The sequence below is a fragment of the Notamacropus eugenii genome, chromosome 1 (genome assembly GCF_028372415.1).
Source record: "Notamacropus eugenii isolate mMacEug1 chromosome 1, mMacEug1.pri_v2, whole genome shotgun sequence".
Classification (NCBI taxonomy): domain Eukaryota; kingdom Metazoa; phylum Chordata; class Mammalia; order Diprotodontia; family Macropodidae; genus Notamacropus; species Notamacropus eugenii.
This window is the reverse complement of record NC_092872.1, coordinates 441,949,868-441,970,896: the sequence shown is the minus strand read 5'-3', so window position 1 is coordinate 441,970,896 and position 21,029 is coordinate 441,949,868. Positions and strand designations below refer to the sequence as shown.

The 21,029-nt window shown below is 36.4% G+C and overlaps 1 protein-coding gene across 7 annotated transcripts in view; it reads right to left on the bottom strand.

Moving 5' to 3' along the window:
* The window catches only part of CNTRL (centriolin), a 95,446-nt gene that overhangs the window by 41,552 nt on the left and 32,865 nt on the right, over positions 1-21,029 (bottom strand). For 6 of the 7 annotated variants that reach the window (XR_011972094.1, XR_011972095.1, XM_072631782.1 and 3 more), the window contains 10 exons: positions 18,518-18,671; positions 16,197-16,417; positions 14,239-14,415; positions 13,497-13,631; positions 7,480-7,625; positions 6,544-6,751; positions 5,561-5,740; positions 4,538-4,717; positions 2,019-2,135; positions 935-1,079 (listed from right to left, as the gene is read on the bottom strand). Coding sequence is in view for 5 of the 7 variants with exons in the window: in XM_072631782.1 (XP_072487883.1) it covers positions 935-1,079; positions 2,019-2,135; positions 4,538-4,717; positions 5,561-5,740; positions 6,544-6,751; positions 7,480-7,625; positions 13,497-13,631; positions 14,239-14,415; positions 16,197-16,417; positions 18,518-18,671 (1,663 nt within the window). In the remaining 2 variants the exon portion in view is untranslated. Of the gene's footprint in view, positions 1-934; positions 1,080-2,018; positions 2,136-4,537; positions 4,718-5,560; positions 5,741-6,543; positions 6,752-7,479; positions 7,626-13,496; positions 13,632-14,238; positions 14,416-16,196; positions 16,418-18,517; positions 18,672-20,625; positions 20,768-21,029 lie in introns of those variants that run through there. The other variant, XM_072631786.1, reaches the window with a different exon arrangement.

Here is a 21,029-nt window from a genome sequence, read left to right as displayed (position 1 = left end):
GCAATATTTTAAAGCTGATTTAGATCTGGACTTTTTATAAGTGGTGACATTTAGGTCTTATGGAAGTCAGTTTTGGGGTATAAGTACTTACATCAGTACTTTATGTCAGGACCAATGTGTCATTATTTTACTGAACTTTCTCAGTATTGAATTACTTTTCAATATCTTCACAGAAGGGCACAGCTAGGTGACACAGGAGAATTCAAGCTGGGAGTCAGAAAACCTGAGTTCAAATACAGCCTCAGTCACTTAACTACCTATGTGACCCTAGTTAAGTCTCTTAACTCTCTTTCCCTCAGTTTCCTCCTTTGTAAAATGAGCTGGAGAAGGAAATGGCAAATCACTCCAGTATCTTTGCCAAGAAAACCCCAAAGGGGTCATAAAGAGTCGGACACAACCAAAACAATAAAAGTTTTTAAAGCTATACTTTAAGGATCTGTGATGTAATCAGTATAAGTATTCCCTTTCCACCAAAAGAGACCACAACCCCTCAATGTCTTGGTTAACTGTATGTTGATATAGCTGAATAAATTACTCTTTTCTTTGGCGGCTAGATCCTGGCGACGAGCCTCTTTGTCTTTCACCAGGACAGCATTTAGATGACAGACACATAATCCATCACCAAGTCAATATTAGAAATCTTTCCAGATTGAGAAGACCTGTCAGAGCTTATACTCTGATAGTAAAGCCTTTAAGAAACTCAGGGTTACCTTCATTCTAGTGGGAGCAACAGAAAAGGACTTTAGCAGATGCTCTACATCTAAGGATGATATTAACTAAATTTATGCTTAATAACCATTGAAAGAATTTGCTGAAAAAGATAAAAGTAGCGGAACAAATTAATTTGAGAAAAGAAAGACCTATATGAAAAGGAATAACAGAAATAAATCACTTGTGTGTAAATGGGGGAAGAAATCAAACTAAAATACTTTACCAGCCCCAGTATGATCAAGTAAACTCCACAGTCTTTCAATTTCTGCTCTTTGTCTTTTCATTGTATCATTCAATTGATCAATTTCTAGCATTTGGGAATTTGATCCAAAGGCACCTGTGTCTGCTTTCTCCACATCAATTTGAAACTGTTGAGAAAAAAATAAACAAAGTTCCAATGAAATTTCTCTTCAAAATACTTACTTTTACTAAGTGATCCTTATTGCAGAAATCTTCACTATATAGCATGATACAGCAGAGAGGATGACAGAACAGTCTCCTAGGTTCATCACTTTCTGGTTGCATGACTAGGGACAAATCACTTTACTTCCTGAGCCTAGCTTCTCTGGACCCCAAAGTAAGAGCACTTTGTAAACTACAAAACCCTACAGAAAGGTGAGTTATCTTTTTTGAAGTAGACAGCTGTTTGTGCCCACATATCATACTACTTTATATGAAGTCGCACAACAAAATTCTTTGAGTTGTCTTTGATAATAATTTAATTTCATGATTTCACAGGGCATATTAATAAAAACCCTGCCAAGAAATGCCTGTAGAATACATACACTTTCCTATTTCGATATCTTTGTTCATAATTTTTCCCTAACCTAGAAAGCTATTTCTCTCCCCTATCTGTATTCAATGAACTTTACCCATTCTTGAAGGCCCAGCTCAAAAACTACTTCCTCCAGGAAGTTTTCCTTGAGTCCTCCTTCCCATCCCAACCCAATAGTAGAATCATTCCTTCCTTAAAAACATCAAAGAAAACTTTGTACCTTTCTTATACTATTATATTCTATTGGGCACATATTGATGTTTAAGGATCTGTGATGTAATCAGTGTAAGTATTCCCTTTCCACCAAGAGATCACAAACCCCTCTATGTCTTGGTTGACTGTATGTTGATATAGCTGAATAAATTAATCTTTTCTGAATGCAGTCTTTGAGGGCAGGAATCATGTTTAATCAATCTCCCTCTATCCCTAGTGCCTGAATGGTGTCTTGCATACTGTAGATACTTAATAAATACTGCACAGAGTATGTGCTGAATAAATGAATGAATCTCACAAACTAGTGAGATGCACTTACTTGTTTTTCTTTCTGCCTCAGAAGGTTCTGCAGCAGCTCAATCTCTGCCTCCGCTCGAGTGAGGTCCCGGGCTGCCTGGGCTGCCTGCCTGCTGAAGTGCTCAGCTTCCTGGAGTCTCTAAAGTAACAAGGAAGGTTCAGAAACAATAAGCACAAACTCCTCTTTCCCTTCTTCAGTCCTACTGGTCTTCACATGCTCACCTTCCCATGAGCCTGAATTTGTATGGTTTCCAAAACCAGAAGGCGTCTCCACATTTCCAGATCTTATTAACCTTGTAAGCCCTTGGTCAGGTCTTGCCTCTTTGGTGCGTATGAGCTCTCTCTCTCTTTGGTGAGCTGCTAATAGTGTGTATGGTCTATAACAGATCACCTAGCACATAATAAAGGAGTCCTTCAAAGAATGATGAAAGCTAGAAGGGGCCTTGGAAATAATTTTATCCCACATGTTCTACCACATGCTGTTGGCACAAGGTCTCGCTCAGATGCCACTTCCTGGCTTCCCCAGCAGAAAGTGATCTCTATTTTGTCACTTCACAATTTACTTCCAATCATCTATCTACACAGCAGGGGCTGTGTCACTTTCCATCTCTTATCCTCTGGATCTGGGACTTTGCCTTACACAGCTTAATAATATTTTCTTTGACTTGAAACATTAGTCTTTGCTCTCTAATGACAGTAGTTTGCAAACTCTGCAAGAGTTCATCTTAATTTCTCTGTTCCATATATTCTGGGCTCCACTCAAACTGTACTATTCAATGTTCCCCAGATGTGCCCTACCCTGCTCTTCCCTCCTTGCTTTAGTTCACAATATTTCCTCCTCCTCCATCTCTACTTGTTGAAATCCTACTTATTTTTCAATAATAATAAAAACATCAATAATAACAATCTAGCATTAATATAGTACTTTAAGATTTACAAAGTACTTTCTTCATAATAATCCAATAAGGTGGGTAGTGAAAACATTAATAACTTTGTTTTACAAGTGAGAAAATTAAGACTCACAAAGTCTAAGTGACTTGTCTATGGTTAGCAAGCCAGCAGGAAAAAGAGCCAGAATGCCCTATGTTCTAAGTCTACTATCCTTTCCACTCAAATCTTTTCCTCCAGGAATCCTTCTTTGATATCCTATTAACCAAAAATGATCTTCCCTTTATCAGAACTTACACAAAACTTTGTACCCCTCTTACACACTAATACACAAATGACTATAACACAAAGTGAAACATCAGGTGTTACATATGTCTCTCCCGCCCCTGCCACTAGAACAGAAATAGAAATCAGGCTTGCTCTTCTTGGTGTTTCCTGCAGCGCCCTTAGCACAGAGCCAAAAAGTGTAGGATTTACTTAACTTACCAGATTAAGACCATGCTAGGTACTTCACTAATCTTTATTAAACTGAATTAAGGAATGTAGTATGATAGTATGATGTACCCACCAAAGGTCTTGAACAGTAATTCAATTCAACAAACCCACTATGTATGTGGTACTTGGAGCACAAAGACAACTGAGCAATTTCTGTCCTGACAAAGCCTTCATTTTACTGATGGGGGATACAACATGTGCACAGTTGAGCAGACAGAAAATACAAGCAAGACAAAATACTTTCTAGAGGCAGAGAGCCCTCACAACTACTGAGGACAGGTAGGTCAGGGAAGGTCTGGTCTAGAAGTGGCCCCTGGGGGGGGGGGGCCTGTCTCCAAATAAGATCTCTGAGAAAGGCTGGAACGCTGTGTATGGAAAAGCTAATATATCACTTTGGCTGGAACAGGAAGTACATGAAAGAGAAGAGTAGAAAATAAAATCAGAGAAATGTATTAAGCAGGATTGTGAAGGGCTTTAAATATCAGGCTGAGAATTCTGTATTTTATCTTAGGGGCAACAGGGAACTACCAAAAGTTTTTGAGTACAACATTGAGATGGTCACTGTTTCAGGAATACTAATTTGATAGCTTTGTAGGAAAACTGGAGAAATTGGAAGAAGGGAGACCAACGAGGAAGCTATTGCAATAGAATAGGAGACGTATTTAATAACCTGAAGTAAGAGGTAGTGGTGTGACCGGAGAGATGTTGTGGAGGCAGAATAAACAGCAAGTGCTTAGTTGTTTGAACTGAATTAAAGGTAGGGATCATGTCTTACTTAGCACCTAACCTGGCACACAGCAGGTGTTTAATGTTCACTGAGTTGAACAGAAGTGAGAGAGAGGATTGTGTTTCATATTTTGGTGTCCTCTACGGCTTCTATCACAGGGTTGCAGATATAAGTGGTAGCTGTTCACACTATTTTTGTAGGAAAAGTATTGAATTGTTGCTCTTACCTATCAGTCTATGCTCTTTTGCTGTCTCCAGAATGTTGGAAAGGAAAAAAAGAGCCCCTACTTATAGCTAGGAATCTGGTGATAATAGTTTGTTGATAATCTAAGAAAATTCCAGAGAAATAGGTAAAGGATAGTAGTTCCTATACGCCCAAATAATGTCAGAATCTTTAGAAATCACCTCAGTGATCTCTACACACAGAATCACCTCAGCACGATCTTGGTTAATCCTGACGATGGTCCCATGGAGAGACTTTAGCTGGTCCTTTGCAATGCAGAGTTCTGCAGTTGCTTGTTTATCAGAAGCAGCCACTGCCTTCTTTAGCTCTTTCAGTTCTCTATCCAATCCAAGGTACTGCTTCTGGGACCTAGCCTCTTCTAGCTTTTTCTAGGGAAAAAACAAACAAGACAAAACATAAAACTGAAAGCAATGAATCACTATATAGAAGGAGATTTTAAAGGAGGAAAGAAAGATATCCTATCACAAAAAGAGGTTGTGGAAAATACAGGAAAAGACCACCAGATCTGAGGTCAGAGGGACTGGGCTGGGATTCTCATATGTTATGCTACATACTATCTGCATGTGACATGACATTCATATCTCTGGGCCCTAGTTTCTTCAATTTACAATGAAGGGCTAACATGACCTCTAATGTCTTATGATCCTAAACTGTTCATTTCTCCTACACTGAAAACTATGCTACATCTATAAATGAGAGATCTGGAATGAAACTGGTGATCATTATCAGTTTTGACATCAATATTCTAGGGATCATGACTTTTATCAACAACAGTTGTTAACATTTCTATAAGAACTTTGATGTTTTCCGAAGTATTTTTCTTATAACAATCTTATAATGGAAAAAGTAATAATATATTATTAGTATTATTATACACATATTATTTATTATACTAATAAATTGTATAATGGAAATAGTATGAGTAATAACATCTCTGCCTTTCAGATGAAGAAATGGGGGTGCATAAACGTTAAGTGACTTGCACAAACAGATGCCCAGATAGTGCTTTGTAAAATGTACGGCACAACCATAAATGGAAGCTGTTAGTATTATGTTCACTCTAAAACGAGTAGAAACAAAAAATTCAGAATTTAGGCCCAAAGCTTCGCCCCCACCCCATCCCATTTTATCGTACTGTCTGCCTCTCAATTACAAGAACTGGAAGTTAGAAAATATTTTTAAAGACTGGTACTCATTTTCTTCTCCCCTACCTTATTCTGTAAGTCTTCTAGTTGTGTAAGAATCCTTTCTTTCTCCTCATCAGCTTCTTGAAGCTGAAGATCTGTCAAGCCTTGAATTTCCTCCATACTCTTTAGATTTTCTTGTAAATAATGAATTTCATTCTCCAGTTGTCGAATTTTGGCTTCATGTTGCCTTTTATCAGACTGAATCTGCAAAAAAAAAACCCCAAACTCAAGTTTCAATTATGGTCTTTGAGAAAGTTACTAAAGAATATTGTCAACAAATTTTCAGGAAAGTTACATTTCCATTATTTAATGGTACTACTGAAATTTTATGCAAAAAAGAACAAATGATGGCTTAATACTGAAAGCTTTCCAGGATCCATTTCATTGTGTCATCAATATATCATCATGAAAAGAATCATATCTTTGTGACATTATATTGAGAGACCTGATATATAAATATAAGAGATAAGAATACACTTCCCTAGATCTCAAAGCAAAGAGAATACATGAAAAAAAGGATATTTTTTCTTTTCTTTTTTTGAATTGGAAAGGATCATAGAATATAATAAAGCACATCAGAACTAGAAGGAAAACTCCAGCTCAAAAAAACCTTACAAGAGATACTGTCAGGACATAAAACATCAGCACCCAAAGGTATCTCAGCACATAGAATGTTAGAATGTAGGACATAAAGGTCCTTAAGAGTCACAAGGGGCCTTTAGACATCATGTAATTTAACTCTTTGATTTTGCACGGGAGGAAACTGAGGCCCAGACAGGACAAGTTATATGGCTAGTAAGGAGCAGAATGAGGAACAGAATCCAGCCTAGTGAATTTTCAAAAGCCATACTCCACAGAGGATTTCAATCACACCCAACTTGTTTTATTCTTTGTAACCAAGACATTGTTTCTATCAGAAAGGAAACATTGTAAGTTGCTGAGTGAAAAGCAATCCTGTGCCCCTACAGTGGGATCACTGTCATTTAGTTCTTGAGTTTCTTTCTTACTCTTGCATCTGCTGCTTTTTCACAGGCTTTCCTGTACTCCTCTTGTCCCTCTGTCAGCTTCTCCTTTTGAAATACCATTTCTTCCTGCAGTTTTCTCTCTCTACCTAGCGCCTCCTTTTTTTCCTGCTGGGCACATGCAAGGATTTCATTGAACCGCTTCTGTAAATCAGCAAGACTTTTCCCTAGAACATCTGAAGGACTGATGCACCTGGTAAAGAAAAAAGACATGTAAAATATAAACAGAAAATGTAGGTTTTCTGGAGACTGCTATACACCAATGCAAAATTATGAAATTTGGTACAACAGGATAAGGCATTTGTTTTAACAGTCAGAATTTCCTAAACTTGCATTTTCTGTAAGACATGACACGAGGCTCTTTTCACTGTAGCACAGTAGAAAGAACAGAGTACTCTGCCTTAATTCACTGGGTTATGTAGGGCAAGTAATTTGTCATTAGTTTTCATTTTTCTCACAAAGTGGAGGAGCAAGACCAGATTAACTCTAAGGTCCTTTCTAGTACTAATATTCTATGAGTTGAGTGAGTTTAATAATTGTTACAACTTAGCTAATAACAACAACAGTAATTGAGAATTATAAGGTTTGCAAAATACTTTTTTCATGTAGGTATCTCAAACTCAACATATTCAACACTGTCTTCCCCCTTAAAACTATCCCTCTTTCTAACTTCCTTGTTTCTGTTAAGGAAACATCATCCTCTAGAAATATTTTATTTTAGTTACCAAAGATGTAAAACTTCTAAAATAAATGCACACATGTGACAGAGTTGAATTTTCTTGTTATTAAAAACACAGGCCTTACAAAAAAATTCTATTAAAAACTTCATCCTTACAACCCTAATCTAACATCTCTATATTTTCAACTTAAATAACTGGGCATCATGCTGTATTTCAGATATTTCACTGCGATACAACTTACCTAATTTCCCCAACTCCTGTTTCCAACTTTTGCTTCAATTCTTCCACACGAGCTGCTACTTCTTCGGGATGAAGCAAGCCATCAACCATATGATCAAGTTCATTTTGAAAATCTTTAAGCTGTTGTTTTAAGACACTATTATCATCCTGGAAAATAAAGGAAAAGCTTTCACACGCTTGAAAACGACAGTTTGTGTTCCTTAACACATAACAACTTTCATGTTTCCCTATGGCCTTTTAATTTGAAAACAGTTGTTTCCACAGTCCATGCACCAATCAAAAACTAAAACTTGATTATTTCAGCTTCTAAAAGAACTTATACCACTATCCATCTCTGTGTGATGAGCTTCTTTGGATTTGCATATTCAAACTATTTCATAGGCACGACAAATTTATAATTTTCTAAAACAAAACAATGTTCCTTCCTTTCAAATACAAATAAATTACTAAAATACCCCCCTACTTTGATGCAAAGTATTTCTAAGGTACAGACAAATCGAAAGTTGAGAAAGCTACTAAGATTCTATTCCAGCGTCTCAGTAGATATTTTCAAAATATGCTGCCAGGGAAACTGAAGCTTTGGTGAGTCCAATCTACCAGGCTTAAAACAGTGCAAGAATGGACTGTCACCACTTAAAATTTAACCTAGCAAGGTACAGGTAGGCTCATTTCAGAAGGCTGGCAGCCAGATGATTTATTCTGACTGTGGAAACTCATGAAGATTTCAGGTGGTTTTTGGTATCATGGGCCCTCCCTGACAGTCTGATGAAGTCTGTTCTTCTCAGAATAATATTTTTAAATGCATAAAATATGAATGATCCCAAAGGACATTTATAACTATATCTTGAAATGCAACTGTCATAATATTTTTAAAAATAGGTTTATGTTTATTAATTATCTTATTAATGTTAATATGTATTTTAAAATAGCTCAAGTAAAGAGTCTTTCGTCTAAGGTATGGAGGAGTTTTGATCTGCTTTAATAGGATGAATGCTCACACCAATGAAATGGGAGATCCTCAAAGTAAGGAAGAAAGCCAATAATGTCAGGCTCTTTTACTTGCCCTGGCTTCATCTCCCAGGTCTGAATAAGTACTATATGGGGAACCCAATATCATTCTCTAACCAAAAACATCACCTCATTTATAAGTTACTCCATAGAATACAAAGTATCTTATAAGAGCTCTGTGAGGTAAATAATGCAAATTTTATTAATTAGATGAGGCTGAGAAAGAGGAAGTGACTCGCCTCTAAAATCAAAGTTACTAACAAGTAATAGCTGGAACCCAGGTCTTCCGGCACTAAGTTCAGTTCTTTTTGCAATACCTTCTCTATATTTTATAAGGCAGAATTTACCCACAAGATGTATACATCTTGGGTACTAACCAAGAGGTTTCAGTTACCAAAGAAGCAAAAAGACTTCATTTAAGTCTACTTAATTTGTCCAGTGGTCCCATAGCATAGATCCTGAAAACAGGCTCAGGAGGCTGGCTTAAATTTACTCTAATGGGACTTACACACCTTTGTCACAAACTAAAAAGCAAAAGCAAATAGAGTGGTTGTTACATTTGCTCCTATGGTCAAACCAAAAATAGCTAAAATTAAACTCTGTAATTAACTCTATATTATATCATTTATTTACAGAATCACAGAACCTCATTCATTCAGTCAACAAACATTTAAGTAGGGTGCCAGGACTACAAAGGAGATGCAAAATTTAGATAAGATATACCCTCCCTCATGAGGCTTACAGCCTAGGATGAGGATAGGACACCAATACAGGTAACTATAATACATGATAATAAATTGTAACTATAATTTAGAAGTGCAGAACTTAGTATTATGTGAGGTCTGAGAGGGAGGACCACCTATCAAATGGAGCTAATATTTATGGTTATGAGGGAAGCTTTGTAAACTATGAAGCTTTACAGAAATTCAAAATACTATTTATACCAATTTGCATCTATTATTATTTTTTAAATATATAATTTATTTTTCAGTTCTTAACATTCACTTCCACAAGAATTTGAATTCAAAATTTTCTCCCCATCTCTCCCCACTCTCTACCTCAGAACAGCATGCACCCATCTACCCCTTCCTCCAGTCTGTCCTCCCTTCTATTACCCTTTCTTCCATCCCCCTTCCCCTCTATTTTCCTGAAGGGCAAAATAGATTTCTATACTCCATTGCCTGTATAATTTAATTTCCAGTTGCATGCTAAAACAATTTTTTATATTCATTCTGAAAGCTTTGAGTTCCATATTCTCTCCCTCCCTCCCCACCCACTCTCACTGAGAAAACAAGCAATTCAATATAGGTCATACATGTGTAACAATGCAAAGCACTTCCATAATATTTATGTTGTAAAAGACTAAGCACATTTCCCTCTGTCCTATCCTGCCCTTCATTTATTCCATTCTTTCCCTTGACCTGTCCTCCCACAATAGTGTTTGCTTCTGATTATCCTTTTCCCCAATTTGCTGTCCCTTCTATTATCTTCTCTCTCCTATCCTCTTCCCCCTTGCCTTCCTGAGGGGTAAAATAGATTTCCATATCTAATTGAGTGTGTATTATTTCCTCCTTAAGCCAAATCCCATATTGAGTAAGGCTCAATTATTTCCTTTCATCTTCCCCCTCTTCCCCTCCATTGCAGCTCTTTCTTCTCTCTTGTATGTGAGATGATTTGCTACATTCTAGCTCTCCCTCTCTTACTCTTAGTATATTCCATTCAACAGTAAATTTTATTTTTTTTAGATATTCTCCCTTCAGCTCACCCTGTGCCCTCTGTCTATATATATACATATACATATACACATACACACATTTACATATACATACCTACACATACATACATACCCATACACACCTACATATATATTTTCCCCTCTAACTACTCTGATACTGAAAAAGGTCTCATGAGTTACAAATAACATCTTTCCATGTAGGAAGGTAAAGAATTCAACTTTAATGAGTTCCTTAAGGCTTCTCTTTCCTGTTTATCTTTTCATGTTTCTCTTGATTTTTGTATTTGAAAGTTAAATTTTCTATTCAGCTCTGGTCTTTTCAAGAAGAATACTTGGAAGTCCTCTATTTCATGGAAATTCCATTTTTTCCCCTGAAGTATTATACTCAGTTTTGCTGGGTAGGTGATTCTTGGTTTTAATCCTATCTCCTTTGACTTCTGGAATATCATATTCCAAGTCCCTTCAATCCCAATCAGTGTAGAAGCTGCTACATCTTGTATTATCCTGATTGTATTTCCACAATATTTGAATTGCTTCTCTCTAGCTGCTTGCAATATTTTCTCCTTGACCTGGGAACTCTGGAATTTAGCTACAATATTCCTAGGAATTTTCCTTTTGGGATCTGTTTCAGGAGGTGATTGGTGAATTCTTTCCACTTCTATTTTACCCACTAGGTCTAGAATATCAGGGCAGTTTTCCTTGATAATTTCTTGGAACATGACATGTAGGCTCTTTCTTCAATCATAGTTTTCAGGTTGACTAATAACTTTTAAATTATCTCTCCTGGATCTATTTTCCAGATCAGTTATTTTTCTAATGAGATATTTCACATTGTCTTCTATTTTTTCATTCTTTTGGTTTTGTTTTATAATTTCTTGGTTTCTCATAAAGTCATCGGCTTCCATCTGCTCCATTTTAATTTTTAAAAAACTATTTTCTTCACTGAGCTTTTGAACCTCCTTTTCCATTTGGGTAATTCTGCTTTTTAAAGCATTCTTTTCCTCACTGACTTTTTGAACCTCTTTTGCCATTTGGGTTAGTCTATTTTTAAAGGTATTATTTTCTTCAGCATTTTTTTGGGTCTCCTTTAGTAAGCTGTCGACTTGCTTTTCATAATTTTCTTGTATCTTTCTCATTTATCTTCCCAATTCTTCCTCCACCTTTCTTACTTGATTTTCAAAGTCCTTTTTGAGCTCTTCCATGGCCTGAGACCATTGCATATTATTTTTTGGAGGTTTTGGATGTAGAAGCCTTGCCTTTGATGTCTTCCTCTGATGGTATGCTTTGTTCTTCCTCATTCGAAAGGACAGAAGAAAATACTTTTTCACCAAGAAAGTAACCTTCTATAGTCTTATTTTTCCCCCTTTTGGGGGGATTTTTCCCAGACAGTTACCTGACTTTTGAGTCCTTTGTCAAGTGGAGGGTGTACTCTAGGGACCTGTAAGTTCTCAGTTCTTCCAAGGTGGCACAATCAAGGGAAAGGAGTTTACTCCTCTCCTGGCCTGTACTCTGGTCTGGGAGTAACCACAAGCACTCTTTTCTGTCCAGGATCTGCAAGTAGGATTCCTTCTCCAGTCTCCACCAGCTCCACCATGCCAATATTCCTCCTCATCCCAGGACTGCCACTCAGGACTGAGATCCAGATCAGCTGCTCAATTGCCCCAGAGTCTTTAGGCCAAGGTCTCCAAAAGTGAATGCTGCTGGCGCAGTGACTGCCTCCACCCTGGAGCTAGGGCTGGGGCTGGACAGTGCTCCCCTCTCACCCAGGTGAAAGAGCTTTTTCACTGACCTCTGAAGTTGTCTTTGGCATGTGTGGGTTAAGAAATCTGGGAACCACAGCCACTCTCCATGATTCTGACCCCTGAAGCCTGCTCTAGCCTTGCCCATGCCATGTGCACCAAGGCTGTGCAGAACTCTGCTCTGAGCCCAGTGCAACAGTCCTTTCCTGTCGGCCTTCCAGGCTGTCTTGGGCTAGAAATCTCTTTCACTCCATCATTTTGTGACTTCTGTTCCTCTCGAATTTGTTTAGAGTCATTTTTTACAGGTATTTTATGGGCTATGGGGGAGAGTTAGAGCAGGTGCACCTTTCTACTCTGTCATCTTGACTCTGCCCCCTGCATCTATTATGATTACATTACTAAAACCACCAATTTGCTTCATCACTGCCTTCCACTGATAAAGTTCAACAGATAATACACTGTAGTTACTATAGAAAATATCTTTAATCTTTTATATCACTATAACAACCACAATATACAGTATATTCACAAAAGCATTTCAAAATGACTGTCATTTGAGGAAATGAAAGAAGAATATTTTCCATGGGAGTCTTCTATTTCTTTAAAGGCACTTATTAAGTTTCCCAGGAATCTGTAAAATATATATTTGATTTGACTATCTCAAATCAAGTCCTTTCAAACTAATGTAAAGTATAAGACATCTTTGAGATCTATGATCACCCCGTGCTTGGACAACTGCAAAGTCTTCCTCATTGGTCTTCCTGCCTCAAGTGTCTCCCTTTTCCCATCCTTCAGAGAGCTGTCAAAGTGTAGCTTTCTAGGGTTAAAAATAAACTCTTCTGTTTGGTCTTTAAAGTCCTTGACAATCTGGCTCCAACCTACCTTTATAGTCTTATAATATATTATTCCCCTTCACATACTCTACAATTAAGCTAAACTTCCTTGCTGGCTCACATATACAATATTTTATCTCTTATCATTGTGCCTTTGTATAAGCTGTTCCCATGCCTAGAATGTACTCTCTTTTCACCTCTGCCTCTCAGAATCCCTCATTCTTTCAAAACTCTGTTTAAGTCTTACTTTACACAGAGGCCTTTCTTGATCACTCCAGTTATTAACCTTCTCTTCCCCTACCCCTGTTATTTCATATGAGAGTAAGGAATATTTATTTCTTTGCCTTTGTTATCTCCAGAGCCGAGTATATAGTTATTACTTAAGAGATACTTGTTGACTGATTGGATCCCCAATAATAATACCACCTTAAATTTATTATTTAATGTCATAGAGAACCTTATGTATATTACCTCCTTTGACCTATATCCCTGTGAGGTCGCTAACATAAACAGCATTCATCTCATTTTGCAGATGAGAAAACTGAGGTCTAAGAGTGTTAAGAGACTTGCCCGAAGTTATATGGCTAATACAAGTGGCAAAGAAAAGACTAGAACACAGATCTCTTGATTACAAATAGAGAGTCCTTTCTGTTATATGTAACCTCACCCTTCATTCACTTCTTAGTGTTATTAAAGACATTACCTCCAACTGTTTGACTTTTGAGCATAGTTCATTGTTTTCCTGTTCCTTCTTTTCTGAGAATTGGGCCTTGCTGAGAGCATCTTCCAGGGCTCGTCTTTCATTTTCACGTTCGGTTTGTAGGGTTAAGTGTTCTAACTGTCTCCAGAGAAAAGTCACATTAAAATGGGTATAGAAGTAGTTCTTGCAAACTAATGTAAAATACAAAAAGATAAGCAAAAGCACTAAAATAAAATTCACTGTTTCTGTAATAATTCAGAAAGATATTTTTTCCAATGGTATGGCAAGGAAGAATAAATTGATTTTTGCTCATTGAAAACAATAACATTTAATTTAAAAGCATTTATATAGCATTTCTCAAAATTTTTCTGGAAACTTTCCATTGGCAAGGCAAAAACTTCTTAAAGAATGTTATAATAATCATAATAGCTTGCATCTGTATAGGACTTCATGTATTTAAGCTCTATATTTATGTTATCTCACTAGATCCTCACACAAAGGAGGCACTGGAAGTATTATTAAACTAATTTTACCAGTCGGGAAACTGAAATTTATAGGCTTCTCCATGGCCACACAGAAAATTTTATATGTAAGATTTAAGGACACATCTTCTGAGTCTGAGGCTGGTGCTCTCTCTCTCCCACTGGCCTTCCTAGTTCTGCATACCACCTCTTCAGATACAATGAAAGGCAGGCTAGCTTGGGCCCTTGAGGACATGCATGGTCCATATTACTCCGCTCCTTACCTGTTTGAGTTGTTTGAACCTCTCTAGTTCCTCTTTCTGCTGGTTACATTCAGCTTCCTTGGCTCTGAGCTGACCCTCAAGTTCTGCTTCATAGGCACTTAAATCTTTTTGGGTCTGCTGAAGAGACATGTTTGCTTCTTGATGCTCTTGAAGTAGCAATTCCATTTCACTAAGTTCCTAAAAGGAGATAGATTTTAATAATAATATTCTCATAATAGCTATAATAATAGCTTTAGGGTTTGCAAAGCACGTTACAAATATTATCTCATTTGATCCTCATAACCATCTTGGGAGGTAGGTACTACTATTATTTTCATTTTTTCATGAGGAAACTGAGGCTGACAGAAGTGGTATGACCTGCCCAGAGTCATACAGTAAGTATCTGAGACAAAATTTGAACTCAGGTCCTCTTGACTCCAAGTCCATCACTCTGTCCACTGCATCTCCTAGAAGACTCACAGTAATGTGCATCTGCTTAAATCTACAACCCTTTTCTAAAGGCAGCAACATAGTAACATTTTAATGTATACAACCTAGAATCTCAAGAGCTGAAAAGGCCTGTAGAGGTTTTCTAGGTACATATAATATTTGAAACATGTACTCTTTCAAAGATATCTTTAACAAGTGGTCATTCAGTTTCTGGTTGAAATATCTCTAGTGATGAGAGAAGTCATTCTGTTACAAAGCAGTCTATTCCAAATTTGGAAACTTCTGATTGTACTTCTGCTTCCCTATAATCACTTTCCTTCACTCCTCACTGGTCCTCTGGAGCCACATCGATGTCTACTCCATCTTCCATATGATAGCTCTTTAGATATTTAATTCATGTCCTTCCTCTAAGCCTTCCCTTTTCTAGACTAAACATCCTGATTTCTTTAAAAAGACCTATTTGTAATCTGGTTTTCAGTTCCCCAAACATCCTTGATATCTTTGTCAATACTCCAAGATATGGCAAGAAAAATTTGACTCAACATTCCAGATGTGATCTGACCAGAGCACAGTACAATAAAAACATTATCTCCCTCTTCATGGATACTAGATTTCTATCAATATAACCTAAGATTAATTAGTTGGATTTTTGTGGTTGCTATATCACAATGTCAGCTCCTGAAAATCCCAAGGCCAATCAACATTAATATTGTAATAACAGCTGTATAAACACATACAAACCAGTTTCTTAAAATGTAGCTGACACCGACAAAACAACTAGTAAGTTACTAAGGAGTTGTTCTTTAAAACAACAACAATGACAACTGCTTGAATCAATTCCAAACTAGTTCGTGAACAGACCAAAGGCCAGAAGGAGTAATTTTAGCGAATACCAACAGTAACATAAATAGAAGTTACACAAAATATAGTTTGTGGTTATTTAAATTTATTCTTTCATTGGTTTTTGTTCTAGCAATTTTGGTTTGGGGTTATTAAGCTGGTTTCTCAAGGGATTTGGCCATAAAATTATAGATACAAGACTTGTGATAGAAAATGATAAATAAGAGCAAAAATTATTTCCAAACAAATGATCTCAGGTCCTAATTGGAGTTTGGGGAGAAATGGGGACCAAGTGGAAGCAGAGTATTGTACGTGATGACATACCAAATAGATTGGATACAGCACTGAATAATACTAGAGATGGAAGGGATGGACCCCCTAGAAAACAGAATGTTATAATACATATTGTTACAATGACAGGAGGGTTTTACAGATCCAAACCCCAATCGCCTTTATAATTTGCCACATAAGCTAGCAATTCCGAAAGCCCTTTAAAAGAATCTTCATTTCATTAGGAAAGGGAATCAAGGTTTTGAAAATCTCACAATTTAAATGAAAAAAAATTCCAGGAAATTATTTTTAAAATAAATTCACAAGTTTTCTCCTCTTTAAAACTTTTTCTAATTATGTTAGTCAACTCAATCTTCTAAATTCAAGGAAAGAGAAAGAGGCAAATGTGAAAATCATACTTTTCTCATATTTTCTGCATCCATAGCAGCAACCTCCAGCTCAATTTTCTCTTCTTCAAGTTTAGCCACTTTTTGCAATAAAATTTCCTTATCATTCTGCAGTGTTTGGCATTCATCCCGAGCCTTTGTTACCTGTCCTTTAACATTTTCAAGGTAATCTTGCAAGCCACTGATGATACTTTCTAAATCCTTCTTCAGGGCTTCGTTGGCAGCTATCTGACCTGAACGAAAGGAAAGAGACAGTAATATGGAAGCTTATGAAGAAATGCCTTCAAAGCATAATAATTATTGAATCATTATTAATATCATAATAAACTATGCTTCTTGACTATTAACAACATGATTACACAAATTACAAATGATATGTTATTTTTATTTCTGTTATCATTACATACAGGGAGAGAAAAAATCATGAATGTTCTTGCTACTGAAAAAAGGGGACTCTAAAAATACCAGTATCAATTACTGTTAACTCATATGCCTATTTCTAATATACTTATGTACTGAAGGAATACTAAATGGAAGAATAAGAAAGGAACACACAGGCTTTCACAAACAACATTCCACAGTTGACTACTTTACAATCAAATACAATCAAAAGCTACAGAGAATACAAGGTCTCACTGTGCTGTTTGCTGACTATAAGAAAGCATTTCATTTGCTAGAACAAAATGCAGTCTTAAAGCTTCTTTTCCAACAAAGTGTCTTCCATGAATATGTTACAATCATACAGATTCACTGGAAGATATAATAATCAACCACACTATTCAACAACCCTCAGATTATTAATACCAAAGGAAGCATAAAACATATTGCTATACTTTGCTATATTGCTAGTATCATGAATGGAATGAATGAAAAAGCATTTATTAAGCACTTACTCTGAAGATTATGAAGGATTTCTAACACAGAATTCAAATGGAAGAGGGAATCCCTATAAACGATGAGGCCTTTCACATGCTCCTATTTATAGATGATATTATACTAAATGCATCCATAGAGGGAAAACCAAAAGGATGAAGGATGCCTACCATCCACAGACTTCAGACCATGCTATATATAGTTGGATGGATAGTCCATAGAACTGGTCTATCAGTATATATGTTTTACACAGACACTGTAGCTGGATGATGAACTAGGCCCAGAATTGAATGGCAAGAAGACAACAGGCTGCAATGTATTTAGGAAACAGTACAGTGTTTTTAATAACCCTCAAGCTTCTATCTGAAACAAAAACTTTTTAACATCAATGTTTTTCTGTAGATGCTGTATGGTGTGAATCATAAAATACCACAATTTCTGAGGAATCTAAATTACAGATCAACCAATAAGGCAGAGGTATATGAATGGGTATGAATAGGTTACAGCTCTATGTAGTTTCATATTACCAATTACCAATGAAACAGGAAGAGTAAAGAAATATCAAAGGGATGCATGGCCAGAAAGAAGGTGGACTGGTAATTTATCAAGAGTGAGGGCTACTCAACGAACAGCTTGGGTGCTCTATCCCATGTACTATTAAGAGACCTAGAGGAAGGTCTGAATCACATTCAGTGGACTCTGTGAAGTATGTGTAGGGCTATATAGATAAGAGAGGCATAAGGAGAGAAGACACAGACAGTTATTTGCAGTGCTACAGCACCTGCTAACATTGATAAGATCATGCATCCATTGAAATAATGTATAAATGATTATATAAATATGTAACATAATTAAGGCATTTATTACATCAATATAACTATTATCACAACAGCTGACATTAATGCAGCACTCTGACTATAATGTAATATATATGAATAACCTCATTTTATTTATTCTTTGATAATACCCCTTTGGAAATAGTTAATGTAAGCATCATTATTCTCATTTTATAGGTGAGAAAACTGAGGCCCAGGGAAGATGAGTTGATTTTTCCAATGTCTTACAGTAAGTGAGTAGCAAAACTGGGACTTAGAAGTCATCTGACTTTAAATCCAGTGCTATCTCTAGTACACTAGAGCTGCTTCTTCTAATCTAGAGTCAGTCAGTATGGGTTCACAGATATTTTTTTAAGAGCTAGAAGGGGGAAGAGAATACATATTTATACAGCGCCTACTAGGTGCCAGGCACTGTGCTAAGTGCTTTACAAATATTATCTCACTTAAGGGACTTTAGGGAAGGAAAGGGACCTAAGAATATACAATGACAGAAAAAAGCTAATTGGATTAGTTCCTTAGCACATGATGTCCTTACTGAAAATGTTTCAGTTTCTAGAAGATAATACAGTATCCTTATTGAAAATGATGAAGGGAAATAACCAAGATTAATCATAAGATCTTCACCTTCAGTGAGCTGTTGCTCCAGGTCCTTAATATCGTCAGTTTCTTTAGCAATCCGGGAAAGTATCTCATCTAATCGACATTCCAGTTGTTGATACTGTTTGTTCATAATGTCAAGCTGTTGTTCTTTGCTTTTCCTCTGAGCCTCCACATGAATCTATGAATTGCAAAGATTTTTTTAAAAAATGTTCTGAAAAGTCTTCTATCTTAAGAACCAAACTATAAAATCTCATGTAAATAAGAGTTATTATTAGAAACAACAACATTGGTTGTGATTTTTTGAAGGAGGGCATATTGGTAAAGAAAGCCTGAGGAACGATTGCTCTTTTGAAATTAGGATTTATTCTTTCCATTTTGTATAAGAAAACAATATTTCACTAATTTTAAAAGATTTCATAAATTCCACACTGCATTCCAGCTAAAATAATCCTTAAAGGTTATCAACTTATTTTGGTATATAAGACCACAACTATAACAGTAGATGTTTCTACATATTTCTTCACATTTCTACAGCACTTTTCAGTTTACAAAGCACTTTCTTCATAAGAACCTGTAATGTGTGAAGTATAAAGATTATTATTTCCATTTTACAGAAAAGGGACCTGGATACTAGAAAGGTGAAATTAATTGCACAGATGACCACAATAAAGCAAGTGGGCAAAAGGAGCCAAAGTCTCCAGATTCTATGTCCAATGTTCTTTCCACTGCACCGATTTGCTACTTTGGGTATTGGGAAGCACATGGGACTCCCTTATGCAATGGTTCATATGGCTACAAAATCCCCAGGGAAACTCTGCCCTTAAGTTCATGCCATATTCCCTTAATTGTGGATACCTGCCTCATATGATCAAAAGCACAGAAAAATAAATCACCATATAACTAAGGTTAAGATTGCAGCCCAAACAAAGCTATAGCTCAAAAGTTAGGATCCATTTGAATACACACAAACAAAACATTTTCCAATTTTTAGATGTCTGCTACCCCCCCCCCAAAAATTTAAATTTAAAAATATGTAATAGTACTTACTATATGCAAGGTACTGTACTAGGCACTAAGAACACAAAAATGTAACAACAGACCCCTGCTCTTAAGAACCTTATATATTGTAATGGGGAAAAAGGACAAGTATGTAAATAACTAATAAAAGGAAGAGCAATAGCAAAGAAGAGGTCCCATGAAAAATGCTATGACAAATTTAAGGAAGGAAAGTTCATTTTTATCAGATGGGCTTTTCAAGGAATGGGGGATACGATGGCATGAGGAAGGCATAGAGACAGCAAGACAGAACAGAATGATGGGAAAAATGAATACCTGCTTCATCTACTGCTTAGGTTCTGAAGAACAGTAAACTAATATGATTAGAATAATCTAATAATGATAAATAACAATTATTATAATAATTGTTTTAAATTAATTTAAAATTGTTAAATTTAAAATTAATTAAAACAAGAAAAATTATTATAATAAATAATAATAAAACAAATTTTTTCTCTTTTCCACACTGCTATATTCTTATCTACTTAGCAGCTCTCAAATACTTTGAGAGGAGTTATGATCAGTGGAGGGAATATCTACATGAACAAAACTGCCTATCTTTATTTTATTTTATTTTTTAAACTGCCTATTTTTAATGGAAATAAACAGTTATTACCTACCTCTTTGTAGTGGGGTGTGTACTGGGAGACTAAAACACTGAAGTTAGTGTGTACGCATATGTGTGTGTGCATGTGTGCATGTGTGTGTGTATGTGTGTATGCATACTCTGTGGGTACCTACTCAGATTAAAAAAAAAATTACACCGAAAGCTACTCGAATATATATCACTATTTCTTTTAGTTTAGCAGTAAATTCTCAACTAAATCCTTTTTTTCATGCAACAAAAGAAGACAATTCAATACACACATCAACTCTTATTTTTAAAACAGTAGAAAACAGGTTAAATAACAGTACTAAACAATGAAACTTTTGCTGCTATGGAGGTCACAAAAGGACTGTTAAAAAAAAACAGGAACTCACAACTCGGTATTCTCTTTGCTTTGCAGGGAGAGGGACAGGGAAGAATCCTCTCCTTTCGCCCTAGAATCTCTCCTGTTTAAAACAAACAGCGATACCTGGGAAGTGGAGGCCAAGTGCTTCTTAATTCCTTCTTCTATTTCATATGCACTTCCCTCTCTGACAGTTGAATTTCTGCAAGAAACCTGAGGCTCAGTAACTTCCTATAGCTTCAGACCACATTCTCAGTAGAGAAGGAGCAGCCAGTGACGTTCCGGCCAATCACTAACTGCTTCTGTGGGCTGGTCTCTACCCTCTGTGCTTTAAATCACAACACAGGAAGCTGGGGAAGAGCCAATGAAGCTCTGGGTTTGCAGCAGAGCTCAGCTTACCAAGAAGCTAGTCTGAGAGGAGCTGGCTTCCTTCTTTTTGTTATAACACGAAAATAATAAAAATTGAGTGTTATTTATATCTGCTCATGGGAAGTCTGTGCCTCTTGTAAAACTTTTTAAGCTAAAATAGA